Source organism: Drosophila busckii, chromosome 2R (genome assembly GCF_011750605.1).
Source record: "Drosophila busckii strain San Diego stock center, stock number 13000-0081.31 chromosome 2R, ASM1175060v1, whole genome shotgun sequence".
Classification (NCBI taxonomy): Eukaryota; Metazoa; Arthropoda; class Insecta; order Diptera; family Drosophilidae; genus Drosophila; species Drosophila busckii.
The window spans coordinates 1,206,153-1,234,106 of NC_046605.1; the positions used below are offsets into that span (position 1 = coordinate 1,206,153).

Here is a 27,954-nt window from a genome sequence, read left to right on the forward strand (position 1 = left end):
TATACACACAATAATTAGCTAAACAAGATGCGTCATTATTATATTTATATTATAGACAAAACAAAAGTAAGAGGAAAACCAAAACTAAAAGACAATTCGTAACATGAACAAGAAAATATATAGTAAGAACATTCCATCCAGTTAGTAGCAACAACAACAAGAACAGTCAACAATTGTTTGTTTTTTTTTTTCTAGCAACCCAAATAATAAAACTCTCCCATAGATTTGTTGTCTGAGCTTTGGGTTAACTTTTTTCTTTGTAGTACATTTAAATACGTGCAATTAATATTTTATACATATTATGCCTAGAATTTATTATATATTATTTTACTTTATGTTTTGTAAATTGCATCAATAAACAGAAAACACACAAAAAATTAAACGACAAAAAATTCAATTCTCTTTTTATTTTTTCAACAATACTAAAAATATAGCGTCTAGACTACAAAAAAAAAAAACAAAAACTTTAGCAAGCTATAACAAATAACAACAAAACTAATAGAAATAACAACAATTTGTAAAACGCTTAGTTTTTATTGGCATTAACAAATTAATTAAATTTAGTAATTTTTGCATTAGAGAAGAAAGCTGAAGAAAAACTAAAGAAAAAATTAAATAAAAATTATTAAAAAATATAAAACTTCGTTTACTTGGGTGGTGTAAATAAAACAAAGTTTTTTTTTTTTGTACACATGAATCTTTTATTTATTTATGCTGTTTTGTTTCACAATTTGTTTGTTTAAAATTTATTTGGTTTTTATTCACGTGATTTTACCGCATATTTTGTTACGATTACTTATATATCATTTAGTTTTGTGAGATGTTGTATCTGTTTAATGACAACAGAAATTTGAAAACAATACTTTTGTCTTAAGGACCTTAAATCAGGATAACTCAAGCTTGTCATATAAAATTTCTTACTTTTAAAATATTTTTTGTTTGCCTTTCAATTATATTGTTTACAAACGTTTCAAATTTGGTTAGGGGGCGTGGCTATTGAGACAATTTGTTTGTTTACAATTATCGTTTTCTTAACTTTTCAGCAAAAATCTTTTGACAAATTTCTAATGTTTGTTTTTTTAGTAAGTATTTAATGTAAATGTGCTTTGCTCTGCTTTGCCTATGTTAATACTAAATGGACTTACTTTTTGGTTTTAAAATTTAATCGTTTTGAATCTGCCACTCAATCTAAACGCCCTGCGCCCTCCATACTCAATCCAACAATTTCTACAATTTCAAATTCAATTTCAATTCAATTAATTATAATTTGTTTTATAGCAAACTTTTCACTAACTGCCTTTGGTTGATCTATGCGTAAACTCACAATCCTGCTTACAAAATGTTGTTCTAGTCTTTACGTTTCTGTTTTCTCTTATTTTCATTTTTTTGGTTTTTTCCATTTTCGTAAATGTAACAAAATAAAATGAAAACCTTCAATATTACATTTATAATATATAACTATTTTTTATTTTATTTTATTTTTTATGTGCTAAGATGCCTTCAACTCGGTTCGTTCGTTCGTTCGTTTATTTACTTCTTAAAGTATATAAAAAATACTATTTATTGTTTATTATTTTTTATATACTTATTCGCCATTAATTTGTAGCTTAAATAATAATTCTCGCTTTGTACGTTTACATTTATGTGTATATTTGTATTTATATTTATATTATTTATTAATTTTTTGTTTGTTGTGTGGCTTTTTCATTTAATTTCGTTGCGACTTTTTATTGTTGAAAAATGAAGTGTACGAGAGAGAGTATATATAATATTTAAAAAAAGACTACTGATATCGGTTTTTGCTGGCATATAGACTATACCATATATATATATATATATATATATATAAATATAGCATATATGTATTTAATGCTTAAGTGAATAGAAATCAAAATCAAAAATTCTACTAGAATCAATCTCAAAAGCTGTTCACTGGCCAGTGGATGGTCGGCATGGAACTAAAGGTAACCCTTAGATCATGTTACTGTGCGCGCCAAACATTAACAATAGGATTGTTGATATATGCTCAATTGGATACTTGAATAAATTCTAACTAGCAAAGTTGTAAAAATACTTGAAATAGTTTTGAGAAATTCTGCGTTCGTTATACCAACAATCCTAATTAACAAATATGCATATGTACGTATGTGTGTGTGTGTGTGTATATATGTGTGTATGTGTATGTGTATGTATGTCAGGTTCACTGGATTTTAGGTACACAAGGTCAGTTATCAGGGTACAAAGTGGGCTACGATGTGAAACAAATACCAAAAACTTTCAGCCCCATCCACTTTATAGATAATCGAAAATCATAAGTGTGTGTGAGATAATGCAACGAATTTTGTAGGTTATGTGTGAATTACATGCCTCGGCACAACCATATTAGATACACATACATATAAATATATGTGAGTACATGCGTCGTAAGTAGTAAGTATGTTACTTTCTCATGACATCAAATACAAATTAGAGTATTTTTTTTTTGTTTTTTGTTGAGCAAAGAATTTTCAAGTGTGTTGAGATACATTTTAATTTGAAGCTTGTTCTCAAAGTACTTTGTACACATATTTAGTTTATTGTTTGTTTTTCCAATGCTCTCACTTAAACTTATGTAGTTCACATACACATGTATTTATGTTCATATATGTATGTATGCAAGAGTATTAATCATTGTATTAACTCATTTTGTTCGCGTGTTCAGCATTAATTACATATATATTGGATAATACGTTTATATATATGTTTGTATTTTTATCATATAGTATATAGCATATGGCGCATATAACTGTATATAAGCAAAACATATACGTATGCACACATACATACACACACACACAGAATATGCTTACATTTCAAATACATATAAATTAGATTTTATATTCTTTGTTTTTTCAATAAATATTTTTACTAAGCATTTGACATTTCATTTATTCGTAATTATTTTGTTTCTTTGTATATTTTATGCAGTTTATTTACGTTTTGTATATTTTTATGCCTTTGTATATATGTAATGTATATATATATATATATATATTTTTATAAAAATTATATAATTTAAAGCTTGTTGTTACGTCTGAACTAAATTGTACAAATTTGAATTGCTACTAATGCAAAAACTCAAAAATAAAAAAAAAAACAGCTTTTGTTTTACTTTCGTTTTGCTTAACTTAAAAATAAACTGATAAATTTCTATTATGTGTTTTTTGTAAGTGCCTTTTGCTAATTTGTTTTTAATGCTAGATGTTTTGTTATTTTGTTTTTTAAACATACAACAGAATTTTCATAAAAATCACCCTGTAAATTGTAGTTTTTTTTTTTTTAATTTTTTCGTTTTTTTTTCATCTGTTAATGTATATAATTTACATGCTAAGTACATTTAGCTTAGATATATAAAACTACGACGGAAGCGGCTATTTACAGTTAAAAACAGAATATTAAAACAAACAAGGACCGTTGAATAAAAAATGCTTATAAAAATATGCGTTTTTGTAATTAAAAAAAAAAAAAAAAAAACATTACTAAGCGCTGGTATAATTTGTTTGTCTGTGTTTCTTGAAATTTGTTTTTGTTTTCGTTATTTTTAGGAATATTGTTTAGCAATCAGTCAGTAGCTTAGAACATAAAGTTAAACAACTTAAAAACAAATCAAAGTAAATACAAAATAATAAGAAAATTAAATTTATATACAACCTTTGGCAATTGGCAAACTAATTTGTTTGTTTTACGAACTTAACTAAATTTGTTTGATAATTTTACTGTTTATGCTTAAATATTTTTCTGTTTTTGGTTTTTCTTTTTTAATTACAATACAAATTGTGTGAAGTTCTCACTCGATTTTCATTTTCAAAAATTTATGCATAATATATTTAAGCAAATATTTGCGCACTTAACGCGCGCACAAAACAAATTTCTGCTGTCCCATTTAGCAACTGATCTCGGAATGATTGTTGTTGTCCTTATAGCGCTCCGCATAGCCCTGAATGGTGAAGGGAGTGTCGCTGCCGTTGGAGCTGGCATCGCCATTGATAACGACGCCGTGGCCCGTGGGCAGCGTTCCATTCATCTTGCTGGGCTCACGCAGCGGCGGCGGCGGCTCATCCTTCAGCTGCACCTGCACATTGGCGTAGGACTGCTTGACAGCGGTGGCGCCGTTGGCGTTGCCATTGGGCAGCGCTTTGCTTAGAGCCGCTGGGTCCAGAGTGATGCCGTCGAGTTGCGAGGCAAAGGACAAGGGCGGCTGTATGGTTGTGGGCGTGGGCTGTGGTGTATCCAGGCTAATGAGCTTTGCCTCATCGCTGTGTGTGGGCGAGCGCATAATGGGCGTGGCCTGCTTCGAGGCATTGCGCGAGCCTGTGCCGTTGGGCAGGCCGTTGACGTTGGCGTGGTTGCCCAGCAGCGGCTGATTGCTCTTCGAGTTGGGCAAGATGAAGCTCGTCTCCCAGCAATCGTTGGCCGCAGCATCTGGCGGAGCAGCAGCTTCCTGTGGCGGTGGCTTGGGTGCAGCAGGCGAAGTGACAGCGGGCGGCGTGCAGTTGTTGTTCTGCTGGCGCTGAACGCCGGGCGCATAGGCAGCTGCGCCGCCATTGGGCGCATTGACAGCGCCTGGAGGCAGCGGCACTAGATAATCCGGCACGGCCAAGCAGAACTCCTCGCCATTGGGTGGGCGTATGACAGTGTCGTCGCGTTCGGAAGCTGTGGGTCCAAGTATGTTGGGCAAGGGGGCATTCATTATACTGGCATCCTGTGTGCAAGCGGTCAGATGCTCGAGCAGGCTGGTGAACGTGGGTCGGTCTTCGGGCGTGGGGTTCCAGCAATCGGCCATGATCTTGTAGATGGACACGGGACATTCAGTGGGCGAGCCCAATCGGCCGCCACGCACTACGAGCTCCATGACCTGCGTGTTGTGCTGACCTGGATAGGGCGAGCGGCCCAGACTGAACACTTCCCACAGCAGTATGCCAAATGACCAAACGTCTGTCTTGGAGGTGAATATGCCATCGAGGAAAGCCTCTGGCGGCATCCATTTAATCGGCAACATGGCCTTGCCGCCCTTGCGATAATAATCCGATCTGTATATATCCCTGGACATGCCAAAGTCAGCAATCTTCACCACGCGTCCGGGCCCCTTGCTGCTTAGCAGACAATTGCGTGCGGCAATGTCGCGATGTATGAAGCGCTTGCTCTCCATGTAGCGACAGCCCTTGGCCACGTCCAGCGCGCAGAACAGCAGATCCTTCATGGTCAGCAGCGAGGGGCGTTCCGGAGTGTTGCGATTCTCACGCAGAAACTTTTGCAGATCGCCGCCGGCCAGCAGCTCCAGCACTATATAGTATGGCTGCCGATCGAAGCAGACGCCAATGAGATGCACCATATTGGGATGATTAAACTTGGCCATAATGGCAGCCTCCTTCAGAAAGTCCTCCTCCTTTTCGCGCTTGGGATCCTCACGCAGCGTCTTGACGGCCACAGGCATTTCCACAGCGTCACCATCGCGATGGCGATAGAGAGCCAAGTAGACTTCACCAAAGGCGCCTTTGCCCAAAGCGCTGTGAATAAAACCAAAAACATTACAAATGTTTAAGAGTTGGCCAAGAGTTGTTTACTCACTTGACCAGCTGCAGACTCTCGCGTGCCACCTGTGGCAAGCTGTTGACGTCGATGTGGCCATTGAGTATGCCATCGCAGCCATAGTTCGGGTTGAAGTTGTTCAGATTGGAGTCGTCAATGTTGTGGCGCAGCCGGCTCAGCTGCAGATCCTGCTCCACTAGCATCTTGTGCCGCAGCTTGGCCTGCTTTTTGCGCTGATAGCGATTGTCTACATGCGGAGAGAGGGGTTGGATTCAGTTAAGTGATATTTGTAAACAAAACAAACAAAAATAATCGAAATCAATAATGTAAACAAGTTATTGACATGCCGCCACATTTTGCATTTAATTGTAATCGATCTGGTAATCGAGTAAAGAGTAATCGAGCAAGCGTAAGCTGCAGTTTAAATTGAACTTTTGGGTTGCACTTACAGAGCATAAAGATGAGTGCTGCTATGCAGATGAAGAGCACCACCAGCGAGAAGATCAGAATGGAGACCAGATACTGGAAGGAGGACTTGCCGTCCTCTTCGTGTATTTCGCAGGCAGTATTGTTATCGCGCTTGAGAGTCCAGCCATCCGGGCAGATGCAGCGCACCTTGGAGCGAAACTCGTCCAGGGCCACGCAGCGATAGTCGCAGCCGCAGCCTTCAATGGCGGGTATAATAATGATGGCACCTGCTCCACTGCTGCCGCCGGCGTAGACTTCGCTGGCATCGCGCAAACTGCGACTGGTGCTAATGTAGGAGCTGCCGCCCTCGCCATTGGACTCATTGAGATAGACATCGCCGCCTGCGTAGCCGCCACCACCGCCACCTGTGTTGCAGCCACCGCCGCCGCCACCAAAGCCGCCTTGACCACGCACGCTGGTGCTGTTCTCGGCCAGCTCCAAATAGCAGCTATGGCCACCGCGTCCGCCTTGCAGCAGCGCGGCACCATAAGTAGGACTCAGCGCTTGATCCTCCTTGGCGCGCCAGCCGCCGCCCGGACCAGCCGTCTTCTTGTTTAGCGGCTCGCCATTGATTTGGCCGCTCTCCGCCGCCTGCAGTGGCTTAACACTCTGGCCATGCTGAAAGTCCTCATCGATGTACTGGCCAATGCCCAAGCCGCCGCCTCCGCCGGCTACCAGCAGCGGCACAGCCTCGTTCTTGGCTTGATTCAGCAGAAATACAAAGGAGCCGCCGCCACCGCCGCCTGCGCCATTCTCAATGAATATGTTCTTGACCATGTCTTGCTTGTTGCGGAAACTGTATTGGGCGAGATCCAGCTCATGCTCCGAGCCGCAGCCCGCCTCCTTGTGCGTGCCCATGGACTTGATGCAGGCATTCTCGCCCTGCTGGCCCACCAGTATATACAGCTCCTCGTTCTTGTGCAGCTCCAGCACAGCTACAGCCACCGAACCACGCGAGCTGCCCACGCCGCCAGAGCCCAGGCCACCACTAGCGCCCTTGGCTATAATGCTGCCATATAGAGTAAAAGGTGAGCCTCAGTATGTATTTATCCAAGCTATATACTTACGTATAGTGTCCTTCGTTGGGCACTTTCCAGCGCTGCATGCCCTTGTAGCTGCTCTGATCTTCGACTACGTGCACCTCGCGCAGCACATGCGTTTGGTTCTGCTCCCGGTAGTAGCTTTCGCATTGCGTTTGGGACGGTCCTATCATGCCGCGTGTGTCGCAAGTGGTTAGCTCCAGATCTGTGGAAAGGTAATTAGTTACTGCGCCACATACGGAGGCAAAAACTTACAGTTCGTATGCTCAAAGTCTTGATGCATGGGACTCTTGAGATTCAGTCGCACATCCCAGTAGTTGTAGCCATTGAGATACTCCTCGGGTATGTTCAGGCCAAAGCACTCCGGACTCAGCGAGAAGTCGTCCACAGCCACATCCGAGAAGATGCGCATGCCCATGCGTGCCTCAAACTGTAGATAGTATCTGCAAAGATTAGGAAAGCATTTAATACAAACTGAATTCAATTGCAGGCGCTGCTCTGGGACTTACTTGGACGTTATATTTGGGAGCACGTACTCGGCGCGCAGCCAGTCGCTGCCCTGGTTCTTGGTGCTCCACCAGAGCGTGGTTGTGATGTTCTCCTTCTCCTTCATTTCCACTACAGAGAGATTAATGCTGCCTGGATTCTTGCCAAACTGATGGATATAGAAGCGCACGACACAGGAATTGCGATAGGGCGAGTCAGGATTCCCATGCACCGAGGGCGGCGGATTGAAGGTCTTGCTCAGCATTATGGCGTTGCTGGCAAAGGCCACCTTGGAGTTCTTCTTGGAGTCGTTGATGTGCTGATTCATATTCACGAGCATGTAGTAGCCGCCAGTGGAGTTGAGCAGATGCTGCTGTGTGTGATCGCCCTCGGGGCCAGTGTCATGAGTCGGCGAGGAGCCAGTGTGGCGTGACCAGGTCAGCGTCGTCTTGCCCGAATCGTGCCAGCCGCACCAGTCCTCCTCAAAGTCGCAGCGTCCACCAAAGGGTATCTTATCTGCTTGCAGAACAAACAACAACCGATAAGCGTTTGAACTGAATTGAACTCTTTTAATTGCAGCACTTACCGCATGACTGCTCATCCTCGGCGTCGTCGCAGTCGCGCGTGATGTCGCAGATTCTGGGCAGCGGTATGCAGACGGGCACTTTGTTCATCATGCACTTGACCTGCGAGGTGCTGCACTTCTCGGACTTGGTGCCCTCGGGAAAGCAGTTGACCATGCGCAGATTGTCCAGCGCCACATGCGCCTTCTGTCCCTCCTGCAAACTGGGCACAATCTCGAACACAATGCGAAAGTCGCGCGAGATGCGCCCCAGCCGGAAGCTGCGATGCTGCCAGCTGCGATAATTGTCGCCTTGTATTTCTGCCGGCACCCAGCTGCTCTCCTGCGGATGCAGTGGCTCCACCACAACGCGTGACAGTCCATGACTCATGTCACTCTGATGCATAAAAACCTCCAGCACGCACTTCTCCAGCGTGGTGCTAAACGAGGGTGAAGTCAAGTTCAGCTGCTTCGTTGTGGGCTGCACTTTGGCGTACAGAAAGTGTCCATTAGCATCGCCTATGTTGTCCGCCACGGGTCCGGGCATGACACCAGTGCGATTTCTGTTCGCCAGCTCCGTGCCCGTAAGCACTTGGAAGCCATCATTCAGATGCTCGGTGAACAGCCAAGCGCAAGGAGTTTCGAAATTGCACTTGACGCCCAGCAGATCCTCAATCTCCGACGAGGGCGTGGACTCGGTATGTGGTGCATACACATTCTAATTAAAAATGGGAGTAAATCATGTGCTCAGGTTTTTAATGTGTGTTCCACTTACAGCTCTTGGTGCAGTATCACGTATGCGATCTTTGATCAGCTGCAGCGGATCCGCATCCAGATCGTGCTCATCACCATCCATGTTGCCGTGAGTGACGCCGCCAGCGGGCTCGTCGGCCTGGTTGAGGCGCTTCAGCTTGAGCAGCTCATTGATGGCATTCTTGCGCGACACTGGACGCTTGGCAGGAGTGTCCAGACTATAGAGCGGCGGAAAGCGCGTGGAGTAATCCGCGCCTACAATGGGAGCTGCAATGTTGGGCTGACGCAGCCTCTCGCCATAACGATCAGCCGAGCCAATGCCGCCCAGTCCATCGATTTTGCCAATGGATGACGTAGCCGAATAGGAGGCGTAGCCAGCGCTGCTGCCCGAAATGCCGCCGCCTGGGCCACCCACCGAGGGATTCATGAGCTCCTTGCGCAGCGACTCAATGCCACGCTGCCCATTGTTGCGCTCGGGGCGTGGCATGCCGCCTGCGCCCACCTGCGACAAATTGTGGCGTCGTCGCGTATCCCGACGCGCACCTGGCAACGGTCTCGTGCCATACGCAGTTTCCGGCCCCTCGTAATCATCGTAGACATGCACAGGCTGCGCCAATCCCGGCAGCGTTGGCAGCGGCAGCGGTATGGGCTGCTCATGCTGCCGTCCGTTGCGCAGCTGCTTGTTGTTGTTGTAGTTGTTGTAATTGTTGTAGCTGTTGCTCTGGTGCTGCGACATGGGCAGCGCATTGAAGGTGTGATTCAGCAGCGGTCGCTGTCCCAGCACTGCTCCGACCAGCAGCAACAACAGCACCTCCAGCTCCGCCTGCAACTGTAGCATGCTGCCTGCTCCAAGCGCCAAGCAGCTCCAAGCACTTGCCAAATAATCCGCTGAGTGCTGCTTTTACTTTACTTAATTAGTTATTAGAACAGTTAAATTGTTTATATAGTTAATTTAATATCGTAAGCGTTGTTGCTGTTGTGAGTTTAGCTTTTGTTGCACTTGGGCAATGTTAATGGGATTGACCGCTGGGCGGGCACACAGATGGCGCATTTAAAGTTCTTTAGATGCAGGCAGCTCATCGCTGTGCTTGCTATCAATAGCAATCAATAGTTTTAGGTTTTATGTTTACTTTTATTATGACAGCTGCGTGTGGAAAAGAAAGTTTGGAAGAAAGTTAAAAGATAAATATAATATAAAACATAATTAATATGTATTGCTTTAAAATGTAGGAGTAAATTGATAAATATATGTGTCTTAAACAAAATTATTGCTATAAGTTAAAATTAATTCTTTAATACAATAATGTAGCTTGAACAACTGAGGCATTCAGACCTTTCAACAAAATAAGATCCATTGTTGTAATAAATTTTTTAAAATTAATTGAGTAAGCGCAAGGCGAACTTCAAGTCATGATTAGGTAGAAATTGATTAAAGCTGATGCAACATTCATAAAAAAATTACAAATAAATAACTAACTAACTATATAAGTATAATACTAAGTACTAGAGCTGATTGGAATTTGATTCTGAGTAATTGAACTGATTTCATTATTTGTCGTAATATCGTATTTGAATATAATTCGCATAAATGTATATAATTTATTTAATTTCATTAAGACATATTACTGATGACTGCTCTTTAATGCAATAATGTAGCTCGAACCACTGAGGCCTGAGGCTAATGTTTAATAAAATAAGTGCGATTGCTGTAATAAATTTCTAAAAATTAATTGAGTAAGCTCAAGGCGATTAGACAGCAATTCATTAAAGCTGAAGCAACGCTCATAGTAAATACAAATCAATAACTAACTATGTATAATACTAATTAATAGAGCTGATTGTAATTTTAGGACTTGCAACTTAAATTTTCTTTGAGTAATTGATCTGCATATGATTTTCATTATTTGAAATATTGTATTTGAGTAAAAATCGCATAAATGTTGTATATAATTTATGTTATTATTACTGATTATTTATTACTGCTGACTGTAGCTAATGCACAGCAAATAAATAAATGAATTTATGTTCTATTAGTTGGTCAACTTGTTTGGCTTGAGCTGTTTAAAACGAAACTTTGTTTCACTGCAACATTTTTTTTTTTTATATTTATTTGTTTGGAGTAAAGTGCGCTGCGACCTAAAAGGTCTATTGTGCCTCCCACTGGTAGAAGAGTTAAAGTTCTCTATCCCTATTCACTGCAAATTGCTGCAATTATAAATAGAAATCAAAAGGGTTTCAATTGTAACTCCTACTGCTCTGCTCTATCTCCCTCCCTACTCTCTACCTTTCTTGCTTACGCTATTATTTAGCTCTCATTATGAGTGCGCGTCCTGAGCTTCGAAAACTTTTAATTAAATTCTAGCAAATTCTATTTTTACTTTCACCATGAGCTGTGCTCATTATGTTGTTATTTCACTTTGCTGTTGCATGACTGCTGCCATTCCGATTATTAATACATATGTTATCTGTTGCATGCACCTACGCGCAACGCCTGTGTGCGATTTCTAGAATATACATCAAAAACGCCTACACTGCAAAGTGGGTGACAAATGGACGGACAGATTGCCACTAACTTGGAGCAAGGCATGCACTTTAGGGGCGAGGACTCGTTCAAGGTTTTTGGTGTAAATTGCAACTCATGGCCAAAAGGCAAAAATGTGGCTGACTGACATTCGATGCAGTTTTTGGTTCAATTTGAGCAACAAAATCCTTTCAATAATGTACACGCAATTGCACTGAAGCTGCCTAATGGCTTTTGAACTAAAAATAGAAATCGACAGCTGCAATATTTCAATAGAAGACACACACACACACACACACAAAAAATCAAATGGAACTTTGTGCTATCTAATCTAATTGTAATTGCTGCAAACAGCAGTAAAAGCTTTGATTGAAATTTTAATTAAGTTTAGTGCAGTGCATTTGTGAAAATTATTTTAAATTGTTGTCATAAAAATTGTTAACATTTTATTGCTTTATTTGCAATTTGACATAGGCTTAGAAACTTTTTCAGGCAGCGCAAGTTGCAAATTGATTTTATTTGTTGGCATCTGTTTAGCATGTCGTATACTTAATTTCACTTTTAACATTTCGCCTTGGCTCAGACTCTGCAGCAGACACACACACACACAGTCACACACACTTGAAAGCGTTTTCGCATTTTCTTTTTTGCCTGACAAAAATGCATTTGAGTTTAGCAATTTTTTGCTGCCTTTTGCTTTATTCTCTTGTTGCCGTAAGCAACGCGCCATGTAAGTTGCTGTTGTTGTTGTTGTAGTTGTTGCCTGCTCTATTGACTAACTGTTGTCGTTGTTGCTGCTGCTGCTGGCCAATTCGTTGCTTTTAACCAAGCAGCACAGAGCGCAGACGAAAATTCAGATAGATTGCCAAATGTAGGGAAATTTTTAGCCGAAAAAATCTGCAAAATTTCAGGCTCGCTCTCACTCACTCACGCGCTTGTAATGCGTGTGTATCTCTCGCGCCGTCCTTGTGTATGTGTGTGTGTGTGTGTAACTTCATAGTACGCTAAGTATGCTATACAAAATGGCCGCCGCAGTTGTACAATCAGCAAACGAAAACAACAACAAAGTCGAAAATTGTAAATACACACACGGCGCACGGCACACGGCTCGGGCAGCGAGAGAACTCGCTGGCATACAGCGCGTATACGCAACGAGTTTGCAAAAAACGGAAACGCAATTGAAGCTGAAAGTTATGCGAGCGCCTGCATGTCACTCAACCGTAGTAGAAGTAGTTGCAGCCCAACTAACCAAGCCAAAGTCAAAAGCCAAAAGTCAACTATGCGCAGCCCCACTGGTGGCTGCTAGCTGGTGGGTGGTTGCCGTAGAGTTCAAAATACGCTAAAGTGCCTAGGATGCTGCAGCTGCAGGAGATCAGCACAGGAACTGCTGCAATATGTCAATTGCCAAGGAGCGAGAGCGAGACGGCGACTGCGACTTAAGCGCTTAAGCGCTTGTTGCAACTTAATTAAAGTTGCGCAGCCCCCCCTTAAGCAAAAGTTTATATATTTTAAGCTTTAGCATAGTAAATTCAATTGCATAGTTAGCCTTGAACTTGAGCCAACTAGACAAACTGCAATTGAAACTTTCTGCGAACTGAAGCTTTGAGCTGCAGCTCATAATTTGCCAGACTGCATGCCAATTAAAAAAAATGCTGCTAATCCTGTGTGCCTGATTGAGCCTGAGCATTTAGCAATTGCTAGAAATTCCTTTTCTCGGAAGAGCAACGAGCTCTGAACGCTCAACGCCGCAAATATTGCGCTGACTGCCAGGCTGTGTTGTTTGTTTGTGGGTGGTGGGTTGGCTTGCTTGGGTGGGCGCATTAGTTGGTGTTGGGTGGTTGAGCTCAGTTCGTTGCGTTTCGTTTCGTTTCGTCCAGCCTCAATGCGAAACGCAGCAGCCAGGCTTTGTTGGCGTCGGCTGCTGTGCGCAGGATACACACACACACACACACATACGCGCAGCAAGAGCTACGTTCGCTACTAATGGCGCAGACAAATTGTTTTGCGTATCTCACAGATACACAGCGGCGCACAAAAGATACTACACACAAAAACACACACACACACACACACGCACACACATACTGAGAGTAGTGAAATTTTTTCTATGCGTTTTCATATTTTCCACACATATATATTTTGCACAATTTTGCGTTTTTCTTCTTGTCAAACGCCATAACTTTTGCTTTGCTGCCAGCCACTGGCCACCGAAAAATCATAATATATATTTTTTTATGTATACGCGCAGCAGAATTTTCAATTACCATAACGCGCACATTTCTGGCCAGATTTTCAGCTGTACATATAGCGCCTAGTTATGCAGCATTTAAACTTTGCACCAATTCACACATTTCAGCTTTGATTTAATTGAAAAGCTTGCCAAGTTTATAACTTTTGTCACTGCCCCAGAGCTGCACACACACACACACAGTGTGTGTGGAAAAACTGTTTGATGGAAAAAAAGTTTTTTTTTCTTTTCTTTGCTCAGCTCTGCTGCTACTGCTGCTGTTGTTGTAAAAGGCTGCGGTCTGTAGCCATCAACGGCGGCTGAAATACTTGCGCGCACGACGCTCGGCAAACGAAGACTGAAATTGGGAAATTCTCGTGCGGGGCCAACAGCATCCGAAATCATCAGCTTCAGCAGCGACAGCGAAGTCGACAGCGTTGCCTAACGGCAACAACATCGTTACCTACTCGTTCGCCCATACGTTGGAGCGGGCGCTGCGGCGCTATTTAAACGAATATCCTGCGCTGACATCGAGCTCTGTGGCTGCAGCAACAAATTACAAAAGAGAGCGCCCACTACTCGTTGCTTTTAGCTTCGCACTCGCTGCAAAGTCCAAGTCAAGGCGGCAAAGCTGTTGCTGCTGCTGCTGCTGCTGCTGCTGTTGAGAGTGGGGGGCTGCGTGTTTAAGTGGCGCGCTCTAGCGTTCGTCTTGGGGGAAATGAATGCAAGCTGCTGTGGAAATTGAATTTCTGCCCCACATTTCCCATTTCAATTTAGCCTGCCACGGGCACTCGCTTCGGCCTCAGCCGTGCGTTTGTAATTTCATCTAATCAGTTGCACGGATGCGGCATAAATGCATTTATTTGCCAGCAGCAAGGATAATCGCACAGTCAACATCTAACTTGCATCCTGTTGCTTGCAAAGTCGCCTCCATATGCTCGCCTCGATAGCAAGATTGATAAAAGCCCATTAGCTATAGATATAGTCATTATAATTAGTGGCGCAGCTGCCAGTCAGAGCTCGAAATGGAATTAGTTGAATGCAAACTGAAGTGCAAGTCAGTTATAAGCAATCAACAACTGTTAACTATAACTGACACTAAACATATATTTTAATATCTATTCAAAATTGTTGTATAACTGAAATTAATACATGCATTGCTGCATAGTTGAAATGAATCATTCTAATCCAGCAACTATCATTACACATAACAAATTAAAGTATCTATCTATCAACAATTCATTTGAATATACAATTAATTTAAATATTAAATGCGCATGTTTATTGCTGAATTTTTAGCATATTTTTATATAATTTTATATTCTTTCTCTCAATTATATGTATACATTCTTTCAATAAAATATAGTCTGGCAACTGTTGCATTAAGAGAATATAAAATAAGGAATTTCTATTGGACTTTAGCTATCTATGCAGCAATCTGACATTACATATTTATTAATTACGTAAGCTTGAATTAATGCAATATTCCTTTTGGACTTATGCACTGCATGCCGTAATAAGTGTAAATTATTTCAAGTAAATAATTGACTTGCACTTTGTATACGCTTTATAGTTCATTCTGAAGATCCACAGCAGGTGTACTAATTCAATTAGAATATATATAAACAGACGCGAGCACACAGTAATCAAAATAAACAAGTTCAAGCAAATTCAAATGGCCTGGCAATAAGTCAAAATGCAAAGACATCAGCAACAGCAACAACAACAACAATGACGACAGCGTTGAAGATACAACGGAAATGAGCGATGTACATACAAAACGATGCCGCATGTATATATATTATATATATAGTGTCTCTACAGAAATATATTTAGATATGCTACGTAGACGCAGACAAAATAATATTAAAGCGATGTGAGGGGATCTTTTGAATTTTTGCATATGTTTTATTTTAGTTTTATTTTTGTAGACAAAATTCTTTGCGCAGCAGTTAACGCAAGACTTTAAAATCTTTAGTGCAGCGCAAACTGCACATAAAAGGCCGCACTAAGTATCTTATGGATGCTTGAAAAAAACACACGCACTACGCGCACACACACACACACACGTTTATATACAAGTTTTATTTATAACACGCAGATTTTGAACTTACGACGACACGCGCCTGACACGCGTTGCTAAATGTATCTTGTGGATATCTTGTGTGTGTATCTTTAGCTTGCACTTTTCGTTTCAATTAGAGTCACTTAAATGCGAATATTTAACGCGACTGAGCGTCAACTGCTAGACGCGACTGTTGAACGACAACTGAGGCGACGCGCATGAATTTTCAGCTCGAGCAGCCGCCGACGCAGCACAGAAAATTTTTGATTTCATTTCTTTTTTATTTCTCTTACGTTTTTCTCACGGCCGCTGCCGCTCGGCAGCGCATCCTTGACTCTTGTTATTGTCGTTGCTGAACAGATTTTGTTTGTTTTATATTTCATTTCATTTCATTTACTGCCTGGCGTCACATCAAGTGCCAGCCACGCAATTGACTTGTGGCTGCAACACACTGCGGGGCGCCACTTGAGGCAGCCTATGCTTCTCTACCTGCGGCACACACACGCACAGCCTTTGTGAGCTGACCTGTCTGATCAAGTCCTGACCTCCTCCCCAGCCCAGCAGACGAGATTTATCTGGCAAATGCAACTGCGCTGCGCTTTGAGCTATTTTTAACCTCGGTCACTCTTGCTGCACTGCACTCCACTCTGCTCTGACTGCGCTGCCTGCCGCAATATATCTTGCCGCTGCTGCTGCTGCTGCTGCTGCATTGCAAATTAATGAGCAACAGCCACAGACAAGAAATAAAAACAACAACAACAGCCACAGCATGAAAACGGAAGTGCCAAGAGATCAACACTAATTACAGTGGGCTGAATAGGCTTCTTATGTGATAGCGCAAGCGAACTATGTGTCATTGAGAGTGAGTAACTTGTACTAAAAGAATTTCAATATATCATACGCCCAAATAAATATGCTACAATTACTTTAAAGTTCATTAAACAAACATAGTACAAATAAAATTAGTTGTAATTTAATATTAAAACTTTATGAATTGCAGGCCTCACTTTATAATTAGGTTAATAGTTGTAATTTAATTTTATATATATTTGATGTTGCTTACTTTAATGTACTGTACATAGTTGACATTAAATAAATAAATATAAATACTTGTACTCTTTAAAAATATTACATTATTTTTCTCAACAAATTAATTGCCTCATATTTTAATTTACTTAATAATTTGTTGTCAAAAGTGAAGTATTATTTTTTGCTTAAGCTGTCTTTGTGTTTTTGAAGTTGTTTATATGAAATCAATTCCACACTAAATCAAAATCAATTCAAGCAAAATTTAACTCAATAAATTGTCAAATAAACGAATTTAAAATGCATTTTTTTTAAACTAATTATGTCTATAAAAATATTACATTATTTTTCACAACAAATTACTTAGCTTATATTATTATTTGTTGTGAATTATTTGTTGTTTTTTGCCTAAGCTGTCTTTGTGTCTTTGAAGTTGTCATAATGCAATCAATTCCAAGCTACTAGAATTTTAATTATATTATTTTTTCCAAGCACTATTTATTGAGAAATTGTCAAATAAACGAATTTAAAATGCATTTTTTTGAGCGAATTATCTCTAGAAAAATGTTACATTATTTATATAAATTACTTAGCTTATATTATTATTTATTTAATTATTTGCCTAAGCTGAAGTTGTCAATATGAAATCAATTCCAATTTAAGTCAATAAACGAATTTAAACTGCATAAGTCTTGCTATTCGTTTTCGCTTATTAAAATTTCATTAAAAATTATTTGATGCTGCAATTTGTTAGCTGCAACATACCACAGTGCAGTGGCCGTGATGTGTGTGGCAACATAAATTTTGCCTGGCGGTTCACAGTTTCGCTTTCAAGTAGCTGCAAACTCAAGTGTTTGTCAACAAATTGAGATTTTTTCGAGCTTGTTTGTTTACTTGCTACTGCTGCTAAATATGCACATAGGCCATGCTATCGGCTTACAGTGAGACGCGCTTAAAGGCGCCAGGGCAGCAGACGCATGTCAAGTGTGTGTGTGTGTGTGTGTGTGTGTGTGGCACAGTGTGGCAAGCCGCGTGGCACGTTGGGCTGGCTGTCAACTGTCAAATGCGTGCTTTGTTTACATTTGTTGTACTTGTTGTTGCGGCAGCTGCGCACTGGACACATAAACAAGCAGCAGTCTGTACCAGAGCGTAAAGAATGCAAACAAGTGTCAGGACATGTACACGCGACAAACTGTTGCCTGGCGCACCACCCCAACCAAACAGCGCAGCCCAGCTCAACCCACCAAACAGTCGCACGAACGGTTTACTGAACATTTATCGATTGGAACGAAGCCTGCGCAGTGTGGCGCTGTGTTGCTGTTGCTGCTACTGCTGCTGCTGCTGCTGTCGAGGTATCGAAAGGAAACTCCTTTTGATGTAGACACAATAATTACGACGTCGGACGACGACGAGGACGAGCATGCGAATGAAAAAGTAAATGCTGCGTGTGCAGAACGTTCCTGTGCTTCGTGCGAAACGGTTGATTACATTTAACACAGCGCCCCAGCAACAATTAGCGTATATACACACACATACACACACACAATACACACATACACGCGCAGAGTATATATTTAATTTAAAGGCCACGCGTTTGCTTGAGTTTGCATCATTTGTAGTGACAAAATCGAAAGATTAAATTGCTTTTTGCATTTAATTTGCAATTGCGCCCAAAGAGCGAAAAATAAACCGTGTGATTGTGTTCAACCTTGTTTGCTAAATACACACACACACATACACACGTACACGCATACACGCATTCACTCACGTACACACATATACATAAATTTTTGGTGAAAAGTGAAAGTGGACGCCCCGCAAGCAGCAGCAGCAGCAGCCACGACTCAAACTGTGACCAACCTCGTGACTGTAGCCGTGACCAGCGTGAACGCATTGCTTTGGCATTTGTAAAATTAAACGCTCTTTAAGCCAAGTAAATTAATCTCACGCGTTTTGTTTAACAAATTTGTTGTATGCCAGTCGGCATTCCTGCTCGCTCGTCCTCCCCTGTACTCCAACTCTCTTGTCAACTTTAATTTATGCGTAGCACAAACTGAAAGATAAAATTTTCTCGCACACACTTGTACACACCTATACATACAAACAAACAGCCCAAACCGAAACGCTCGCTATTTTTGCATGAAATTATTGGCAACATATTTTTTCTCACATTTACTAAAAATTTATTGTAATTTAAACAAATTTTTTTTCCAAATTTTGTACTGTCTCGTGCTTTGATTTTTAATATGAATTATTTGAAACTGCAGCCCAAAATGATTTAAGCTTAAGCTCCACAACGGATGCTCGACATCCGCTTAAAATACTAAAAATTCCATATATATATATGACTGTAAAATTGTAAAATATAAAAGTGGCGCAGGCAAGAAAAATAAACTATTGCAACAGGTAAGTAAGCATTTCGATATTTTGTAGCTTAAGCATGTGTTGAAAGCTTTGCAGTGCAGACAAAGCTGCTTTTGTTTATTTATTGATTGGCTCGTTGTCCTTTTGCATGCGTTTGCTACAGAATTTTGCATTGTAATGCTCAAAAGTATGCTACAGTTTTTTACGACCTCAACTACTATTAAACTATTGCTCCTTGTTGCTGTTGCCGTTGCCGTTCTCTTTGTTGTTGTTGTTACTCTGTTGCCTGTCTGCTGTCATTGTAATTGTAATTTATTTGCCTTGGCGTGTTGTTCAAGGACATGCGCTATTGCAGCTTGCCTCACGCACACACAGATACGACGTACGGACTGATGCTGTCCGTCAGTTCGTCTGTCTGTGTGGCTTGTATTACAATTTAATTACTCGACTCTCCCTATCGTTCTCTCTCTCACTCTCTGTCTCTGATGTCGCTGTCAGTGTCGCTTCGTTGTCTTAAAGGCTCAAGGCAGTCGCTTATTTATAGACAACAAATTCAATTAACTTTTTATTTGTTTGCATTTTGATACGTTAAACAATGCGCTTAAATGTCAACCCAACCCCACCCACAGTAAACTCAAATGCCAGAGGCATTGATACTTCCCGGCATGGCTGACGCAGAGCCGGACTTATCTACATTCGAGAACAAAACCGGACTGGCCGAGGACATGAAGTTTCTGGCCTCCATGCCCGAGCTATGCGATGTCACATTTCTCGTAGGCGACACCCGCGAGCCCGTCTGTGCCGTCAAGGTAAGTAACTGGATGTGGCTAGCCATGTGTGACGCGAATCAGGTCACTGCGTAATTGACCGCCCACGCCTGCTAACTACGCTTCCGTTCCTTTTTTTATTGCAGGCCGTATTAGCCTCACGCTCACGTGTATTTGCCAAAATGCTTTATGCTGCGCCATCGCCCCAACGCAAGCGCGAGAACACCACCAAGGAGAACAAGCTGCGTCTCTTCCTCAAGCGCTCCTCGGAGCCGCTGCTGAATCTTCAGAATGCTGCACAACAGGTTTGTAATGCAAATCGATTAAGAATTGGCCCTCAATATGTAAAACAACAACACAAACTGTTTGTAATGTATTTAAATGTGTGTGGGTGTTCGTGTGTGTGTGTGTGTGGGAGTGTGTTGAAAATTTATAAAACAACATGTACATTGTATATATAACTGACATAATAACCAAACTATATTTAACTCGTGCCTAACTTTTGTGTATTCCTCTGTTTCTGTTGTTGCCTACCCAATCCAAATCGAAATACATTCCATTTAACAATTGTTATAGAGAACTGGTTTCACCCAACAATTAGCTCCGATACCCGAGGTAAAAACACTTAGTAACCCCAATTGGTATTGTGTGTGCTTATGTAGTTGTGCTTGTATAGGTGTGCCTGTATGTGTGTCGTTGTAATTAGGCAAACTCTATTGCTTTACTACTTCTACTCTACTCTAGTCTGGCGCTAAAATGTCAACTATTTATTCCAACTTCGCTTTTGCATGGCCTCGATTGTATATAAAACAATTTTATAACTTGACCTTTGCTATTCTAGACATTTCTCTGCTTATAAATGTCTCTTTATTATGTATGCTAGCTTCAATCTAAAAAAAGTTTCCATTGCTAAACCCATTTGCCTTGCATAAACTTACAGCCGTCTGGTCAACAGCATCAGACGCTTATTATAGAAGAGTTTGAGCCCGATGTCTTCCGTCAGCTTATTGAATATATACACACGGGCTGTGTCACTCTCCAGCCTCGCACTTTGTTGGGTAAGTACCAACTTATTGCTCTTTGGGGGCTGCCTTTATTTATTGTCGCCGCTTTTCAGGCGTCATGAACGCCGCCGATTATTATGGACTTGAGGAGCTGCGACGCGCCTGCGCCGGCTTCGTTCAATGCTGCATCAATGTGGACACGGTCTGCGCCCTGCTGGCCTCCGCCGAGCGTTATATACAATACAAGTGCACCAAGACGCTGGTGCAGAAGGTGCTCGAGTTTGTGGACGAGCATGGCAACGAGGTCCTCAATCTGGGCAGCTTTACACTCTTGCCGCAGCATGTGGTGCGCTTGATTCTCGCACGCGAGGAGCTGCGAGCCGACGAGTTCACCAAATTCCAGGCTGCACTCATGTGGAGCAAGAAATACTACGATAACAATCCAGTAAGTTTAATTAGTCGCTGCTAGTCAGGCATCAGTTGAGAAATCTATTATTTTTATACCTTCACCATATCGCTTAGTTTTAATCAATACAAATACATAATTCATACAAAGATAAGTTAGTTGCTTTTCAGTTTAAATTATTTTAGGCAATAATGAAAACTCAACAAAGTCTGAAGTTCAAACAAAATAAGTCGTCAGCTTAGGATTTGTTTTTGCATATCTTGATTAATATCCATCCATTTCTTAAATTGTTTGCCGCTTTTTGTTTGTATATGTAAAATGTAAATATCAAAATATGAATGCAGTTTCATCCAGATACATCCTAAGAGTCTAGCAAAGGCATGAAACTCTGAAATCGGATGCCATTTCGCCGACTTAGAGCTTATCAAAGTGCGATATTTCACACAAAGTTGTATTGTTTGTTTAATATTTTGTTCATAACTTCGCCAAATAATTTTTATATCACACATACTTATGCTCATTTTAATTGTGTTCTCCACACCAACATAACGACGTATAACACATTTGTACCAGATTGTTTTTAGCCGAGTTACAGCTTCGCTAAGTTTGAAATCAAACAAAAAGTATTACTGCAGCATTGGTTTTATTGCAATAACTTGGTGTAAAAAATTTTTTTATTCATCAAACTTAACAACATATGTTTATTTACAATATCATAATTAAATAAAGCCAAACCACTCTTCAGTCCGATTTTTTTTGGCTGAGATATTACTTCTCAAAGTTAGAAGTGAAGAAATGAAGACGGCATCAATTTTGGCAAAAATTTACAGGGGTTACATCACGTTTTTTGCCAAAATATCGAAAATTCTACAACTTCCAAATTTGAATGCAGTTTTGTTGTTGTGCATCTCACGAGTCTAACAAGGCATGGAACTCTGTAATCGGACATTCTTTCGCGGAGTTAGAGCTTATCAAAGTTTGATATTTCACAGAAAGTATGAAACAGTTACATCAGATTTTTCTTCGCAGCATTGGCCATAGCTTTGTCAAAAACAATTTTAATTCATCAAACACAATCACATATGTTTATTTAGAATCTCATGAGTAAATTAAGCCATAAACCTATTCAGTCAGAATTTATTTAACAGAGTTATAGCTGCTCCAAGCTTGAAGTTGTGAATAAAACAAGTCGGCAGCATTGCTGGCAATTAATATTCTCGTCTAACATATAAATTCATTCCCCCATATGCTTCGATATATTTTTTATTAATTGTCATTGTTTGCTTGCAGAATATTGACATTAAGGAGATCCTGGGCAGCTTCTGTGAGTACATCCAGTTCCACAAGATTCCGGCGAATGTGCTGATGCGGGAGATACATCCGTTGAACCTTGTGCCATATGCGATCATCATGAATGCTCTGGCCTACCAGGTGGGTTGTGTGGCTTGAGATCACGTTTAGTTGTTTGGCTGCTTTGGTGTTTAACTCAGACTCATTCATGCTACATCATCTATATGTCTATCTATCTATCTGTCTGTCTGTTGAATATCTGAATGCACAACCACCATTTGTCCAACATCCATCATGCCCATTTCACAACCACGCCACGCCAACCATCCGTCCATCCTTTTGTCCCCCTTTATGTCTGATTCTACAAATTACAGGCAGACCCAGAAAGCATCGACCCCGGAAAGCTGTCTCCCAACTCTAGCCGAGTGAGGCGCGCTCGCCAGAACCAGGGACGCTCCATGTCCGTGCAGAGCTCGCGGGATCCCTACGGCTCCAACACCACGCTCAGCTCAACCGGCAGCAGCGATCCCGCCAGCGGTCCGCATCCACACAGCAACTAACATAAGTTGAACGATCCCTCCTCCTCCTCCTCTCACCATAGACACCGGCACCACCACCAATCCCTGCCCAAGATACGCAAGGCCAAGTCACAATCCTTCCGCACACGCCGCAGCCCCTCCGAGCGTCGCAGTCCCAACGCGCCCTCGCTCACGCTCAACACCAATAATCTGCCCAGCGGCGACAAGAAACGCAGTCCACTCACGCCCAAAAGTCCTGTGCTACCACAGCCAGAGTCCAAGAGTCCGGGCAGCAGCTCCCAAAAGACACCGACGACGCTCTCTCGCCAGGGAACGCTGCGCGCCTCTACGCGCCGCAAGAACAGCGACCAGCTGACCATCTCCGGCCTCAGCCAAGGCCGCCGCAGTCCTGTGGATCGCAGTCCGCAAGGACGCCGCAGCCCGCTCTTCCCCAGCAGCGGCCTGCGCTCGCCCAATGAGGCGCCCAGTCCGACGGCTCGCAGTCCTACTGGCGATTCCCAGCGTCGCAGTCCCACGTTCAGCATCCAAGTGCAGACTCAGGAGCGACGCTCGCCGTCAGGCACGCTGCCGCCCTCAGATTTCAGCTGCCAGACGCGACGCAGTCCCACCTCGACAGTGCATGTGCAGGACATGGCCACGGAACCGGAGGAAGCGGGCTTTGTGGGCCTCAAGCGTCCCTCAATCAATCTGTTTACGCCCATTTACTTTGCCAGCGAGAAACGCAGTCCCATGGGCCACTTCATACCGCCCATCACGGTGTCCAATCCCGCCGAGACCTACAAGAGCGCTGAGCGCGAACGCGAGCGCGAAGCTGCCGAGGCAGCTGCTCGCAAGAAGGAACAGGAGGCAGCAGCTGCGCAAGCGCCGCCCGAAAAGAAAAGCGTCATGCGTGAGATCTTGGCCTTTGTTAGGAAGCCCTCCAAGCATATAACAACGCGCACGAATCGCTTTGCCAACGCCTTCACACGCGCCGAGTCTGGCTCCTCCAGTGGGCCGCTCATACGCCAGAGCACATTCTCGGCTAGTCCAGCTGCTTCCTCCACTGCCGCCAAGAGCGCCGTCCAGAAGCAAATGTCCGAGGTGGGCTTCGAGCCCAAGATGTCGCTCAAGTTTACGCACTACGCCAAAATGTCGCTCAAGCTGCGACGCTCCACCAAACGCGACGACGAAGAGAAGCAACAACAAGAGAAGCTGCAACAGCAACTGCAGCAGAGAAAGGACTCCAGTGGCACTTTGCTGGATCAGGTGAGACAACGTTAAGACATTATAAATTGGCTAGTTGCTTAGTTAAGTAGCGCAGCTGAACCTACAATATTAACTTTGTTTTATTTCATTTTTCTTATAATTTTTGATGATTTGAAAGCCAACAAAGTGCATTTAAATACATTTTACTTAATTATGTAAACCAATTGCTTTTGCAGGCTGTAAAGAATTATATTAAAGCAAGAATTAAGTTTTATTGATGTAGTGTTTATAAGTTATTCAGTTAGCGATAGTAAAGTTATAGGCTGCTTGCATAGTCTAGCATTATTATTTCTTAATCTTCATCAGTGCTGCCAGTTGAGCAATTAAGTTGCAATTTCTGTCAGTTTTCAACTTTTTTTTATATGCGATAAGTTTCGCAATTTTTAATTTTCATTTGGCAACTCTTTAAAAAAGAAGATATTTTTTCTTAGGAGATTCTGGCAACACTGATTGGCGGCCTTCTAGACATTTTTATGTGCGCATGTGTAAAAGCAGATAAGCAGCTGAGCTTGACACAGCTGTCTCTGTCTTTTTTGCTTGCCAAAGTTGGCTGCGCTGCTTCCATGCATACATTAATTCGCTCAGAGCGCTTTGACTTGTGAGAGAGTAAAACCAAAATGGCGACGCTGCCTTTAATTACATTGGCGTCCTCTTTGGCGCATGTGTAAAAGGCAGATAAGCAGCTGAGCTCATGCAGCTCTTGCTATCTTTGTCTGGCTTGCCAAAGTCGGCTGCCATGCATTTTTTAATTCGCTCAGTGCGCTTCGACTGTTGAGAGCGTAAGAAATGGCGTCGCTGCCTTTATTTACATTGGCGCCCTCTTTGACTTTTGTATGTGCGCATGTGTAAAAGCAGATAAACAGCTGAGCACGCGCTGCTCTTGCTATCTTGTTCTTGCTTGCTACGCTATTGATATTGAAATATGCGCACCAATTAAATCCAGGCAGCTAAATATATGAACTAATAAGAGAAACCAAAAGTAGGTCGCAGATTTTTTTGCATTTTTTCTGGCATCCAACATTTTAGCAATTTTAGCTTAGCACATTCTGGCAGCACTGATCTTCATAGATATATTAAACTATTGGGAAGGCTTAATACTTAGAGTAATCATTATAATTGTACTTTTGCTTGTTTGCATGCTCTTATGTGAAACTGACACTGAAACTTTGCTTGCAGCCAACGGCGAGCAGCTCGCATCGCGGCTCGCGGGATCAGGTAGGTGCAGACGATGAGCAGCCGTTCGAGCTGGCCAATGTGCACTTTGAGAAGGTAGGTGAGTCCTATATCAAGCATGAGCGTCTGCGCGAACTGGTCGAGCCCGAGCAGGAGACCTCACTGGATGAGCCAGAGCAGACAGATGCCGCGATGGCGCAGTTTGTGGAGGAGGTAACCAATTCGCTCAAGGTGGTGGCCCTCAATGGCGAGGCCGGCGCGCCAGCGGTGCATCACTTTACGCGTCGCTCCGAGAGTCGCGAGCCCATCGAGCCACGCATTAGCGAGGAGCGTGAGTCCGACTCCAATGATCTGTTCATACCGGACGAGATGCGGGTCGAGCTAGTGGAGATTTTGAAGGCCTATGCACCAGAGCCAGTTTATGTTAATCTGCAGGCGCTGCGGCGCGAAACCGAGGAGGCCGAGGCGGTGGCGCGTGCTGTGGCAGAAGCGGCCGCTGCAGTCGCCGCAGCTGCAGCCGCCGCCGCCACAACAACAACAACAATAGAAGCGAGCACGCCGCCGCCGCCAGAGAAATTGCCGCTGCAGTGTCCTACTATTGAGTTTGAGCCGCCATCGCGTCGCTCGTCCTTTGATCCGCCGCGCTCGCCCTTCCTGGAGCAGCTGCGCAGTCCGGGCGTGGATACCGAAACGGATTTGATAAATCTGCAGCGCCTGGACTCGGGCGGCGATAGCTTTGAGCTTGGCGATGGCGATCGCAAGTCGAGTCGCGCCGAGTCCAGCTTCGATTGTCCCTACTCCTCGCGCGACACAAGCTTCGATGTGTCCATCTCGCGCTATCAGTCCACCAGCTATGAGGATCAGACCTCGAGCTTTGAGATTGTGGACACCGATGAGCGGCGCCGGCACATAGATCTGCGCAAGAGTTCCATTGAGCTGGTGGATGCGGAGACTTTCCAGCGCTCGGGCTCCTCGTGCGGCCGCAAATCCTCACTGGAGACCCATTTCGATTACACGCCATCGGAGACGAGCGGCATGACGCCGGCGCGCTCCCCCAACTTTCCCATGACCAAAAAGCAGAAGAGCGAACACTTTCGCCAGCTGCACATCTCCTCCTTCAGTGCCTTCTCGCGGGCACGCAGCCCGCTCTCCCAGCAGACCTCCTCTAATTACAGCTCGCGTGACAGCTACGACTCCAGCTCCAGCTATCCCCATCCGCATGGGATCGAGCTGCAGCGCAGTCCCTACGCCGATCCCACCAAGAAACACTTTCCGCTGACTATCAAGCAGCGCGAGGAGGAGGTCAAGACCTTTCTATGCACGGACATGCGCTGTGCCTCGATTTTCGAGCCGCGCCCCAGCTCCGTGCTCACACAGCAGCTCTCTACAGGCTCCATGACCACGCCCTCTGCCTCCATAAGCGTCTCCGCCTGCGCCTATACCGGCTCGCCACGTGTGCCCAGCGCGCTGACTGCCGCCGCAGCTGCTGCAATTTCCGGCGCGCCCCAATCTCCACAAGTGCCCCCGCCTGGCTGCTGCGGCTTCTCCAGCGGCAGCGAGTTCGAGCCGCCCTCTCCACGCCGCGCAGCCAGCGCCTCACCCAAGCACACATTCACCTTTCGCATTGTGATGAAGAAGGTGGACAGTTCGCCGGAGACGCTGTGCCCGGAGCGGCATCGCTCGCGCATCATTGATCGCTATCGCAGGCGCGACAGTCGCCGCAAGCGCATCCAGGATGCTGCGGGCAAGAGTTTCTAAGCTCCTGCCGGCGGATCGAAGGACAATTAAAAGGCCTACGCTTATCAATGATAACCGAAATACAATTTTTTGACAATCTCAGTGTGTATGTAATCCAAGCATTTTTCGAAAATAGTCTGTGTAACTAAGAAGACCTTAAGGACATGCTAAGTATAAGAATCAGCGTATGCTTAAGACTTAGGACAACTCTCCATACTGCGCGTATATCAAACTTTATAAAATGGTTCTGGTTTTAGGCCGTTTCAAAACTCAAACTCAAACTCAAAGCAAATATGAGCAAACAAATTTAAATTTAAATGCTAGTTATTAAGCTATTAAGTATTAATTGTATGTTTATTGTATTTGGTACTATCACCAGCAGGGTTCATCTGTATTCAACTATAATACTCTCGGTTCAAGCTTACAAAGGTACAAATAACAAACAGTAAACTTTACATTGTAATTCAATTTGCAACTGCATATATATTCTAAATGTGTGTGTGTGTGTGACTGTGTGCGTGTGTGTGTACGTGAAACAATAATTCCTCCCACGATTTACCTGATTACTAATAAATAAAATAAACAAAACAATAGTTAAACAAATCAAATATATACACATATACATGTATTTAAAAAAAAAGTAAAACTAACATAAATGTTGTTTAATGTTTGTGGTATACATAAAAGGCAAATATATATATATTATGTGCGCA

General features: G+C 42.9%; 2 protein-coding genes across 4 annotated transcripts; one reads left to right on the forward strand and one right to left on the reverse strand.

Moving 5' to 3' along the window:
- Positions 1-3,777: 3,777 nt before the first annotated feature.
- LOC108597121 (ALK tyrosine kinase receptor) lies at positions 3,778-9,802 on the reverse strand. Its single transcript, XM_033293032.1, has 8 exons — positions 8,900-9,802; positions 8,149-8,842; positions 7,586-8,078; positions 7,332-7,519; positions 7,104-7,281; positions 6,018-7,045; positions 5,608-5,815; positions 3,778-5,546 (listed from the first exon to the last, which is right to left on the reverse strand). Exons 1-8 carry the CDS (start codon positions 9,713-9,715, stop codon positions 3,923-3,925), a joined length of 5,229 nt encoding a protein of 1,742 aa, XP_033148923.1. The 5' UTR covers positions 9,716-9,802; the 3' UTR covers positions 3,778-3,922.
- A 9,855-nt stretch (positions 9,803-19,657) lies between these two features.
- Positions 19,658-27,846, forward strand: LOC108596752 (serine-enriched protein). Of its 3 annotated transcripts, XM_017982829.1 has the most exons (9): positions 19,658-19,889; positions 19,994-20,152; positions 20,424-20,462; positions 20,788-20,905; positions 20,965-21,296; positions 22,548-22,688; positions 22,922-22,972; positions 23,114-24,331; positions 25,508-27,846. In XM_017982829.1, exons 1-9 carry the CDS (start codon positions 19,719-19,721, stop codon positions 27,260-27,262), a joined length of 3,984 nt encoding a protein of 1,327 aa, XP_017838318.1. In that variant the 5' UTR covers positions 19,658-19,718; the 3' UTR covers positions 27,263-27,846. The 3 variants fall into 3 exon arrangements, with proteins under 3 accessions (XP_017838318.1, XP_017838319.1, XP_017838317.1); XM_017982830.1 differs by lacking the exon at positions 20,424-20,462; XM_017982828.1 differs by lacking the exons at positions 20,424-20,462; positions 23,114-24,331; positions 25,508-27,846 and having other exon boundaries at positions 22,926-23,070.
- Positions 27,847-27,954: the final 108 nt, after the last annotated feature.

Coding starts and splice junctions, on each gene's coding strand:
- LOC108597121 (XM_033293032.1), bottom strand. CDS start 9,715: ATGCTACAGTTGCAGGCGGAGCTGGAGGTGCTGTTGTTGCTGCTGGTC. Junction 8,843..8,899: donor GTGATACTGCACCAAGAGCT/GTAAGTGGAACA, acceptor ATTTTTAATTAG/AATGTGTATGCACCACATAC. Junction 5,547..5,607: donor GAGAGTCTGCAGCTGGTCAA/GTGAGTAAACAA, acceptor TTTTATTCACAG/CGCTTTGGGCAAAGGCGCCT.
- LOC108596752 (XM_017982829.1), top strand. CDS start 19,719: ATGCCAGAGGCATTGATACTTCCCGGCATGGCTGACGCAGAGCCGGAC. Junction 19,890..19,993: donor AGCCCGTCTGTGCCGTCAAG/GTAAGTAACTGG, acceptor TTTTTATTGCAG/GCCGTATTAGCCTCACGCTC. Junction 21,297..22,547: donor AATACTACGATAACAATCCA/GTAAGTTTAATT, acceptor GTTTGCTTGCAG/AATATTGACATTAAGGAGAT.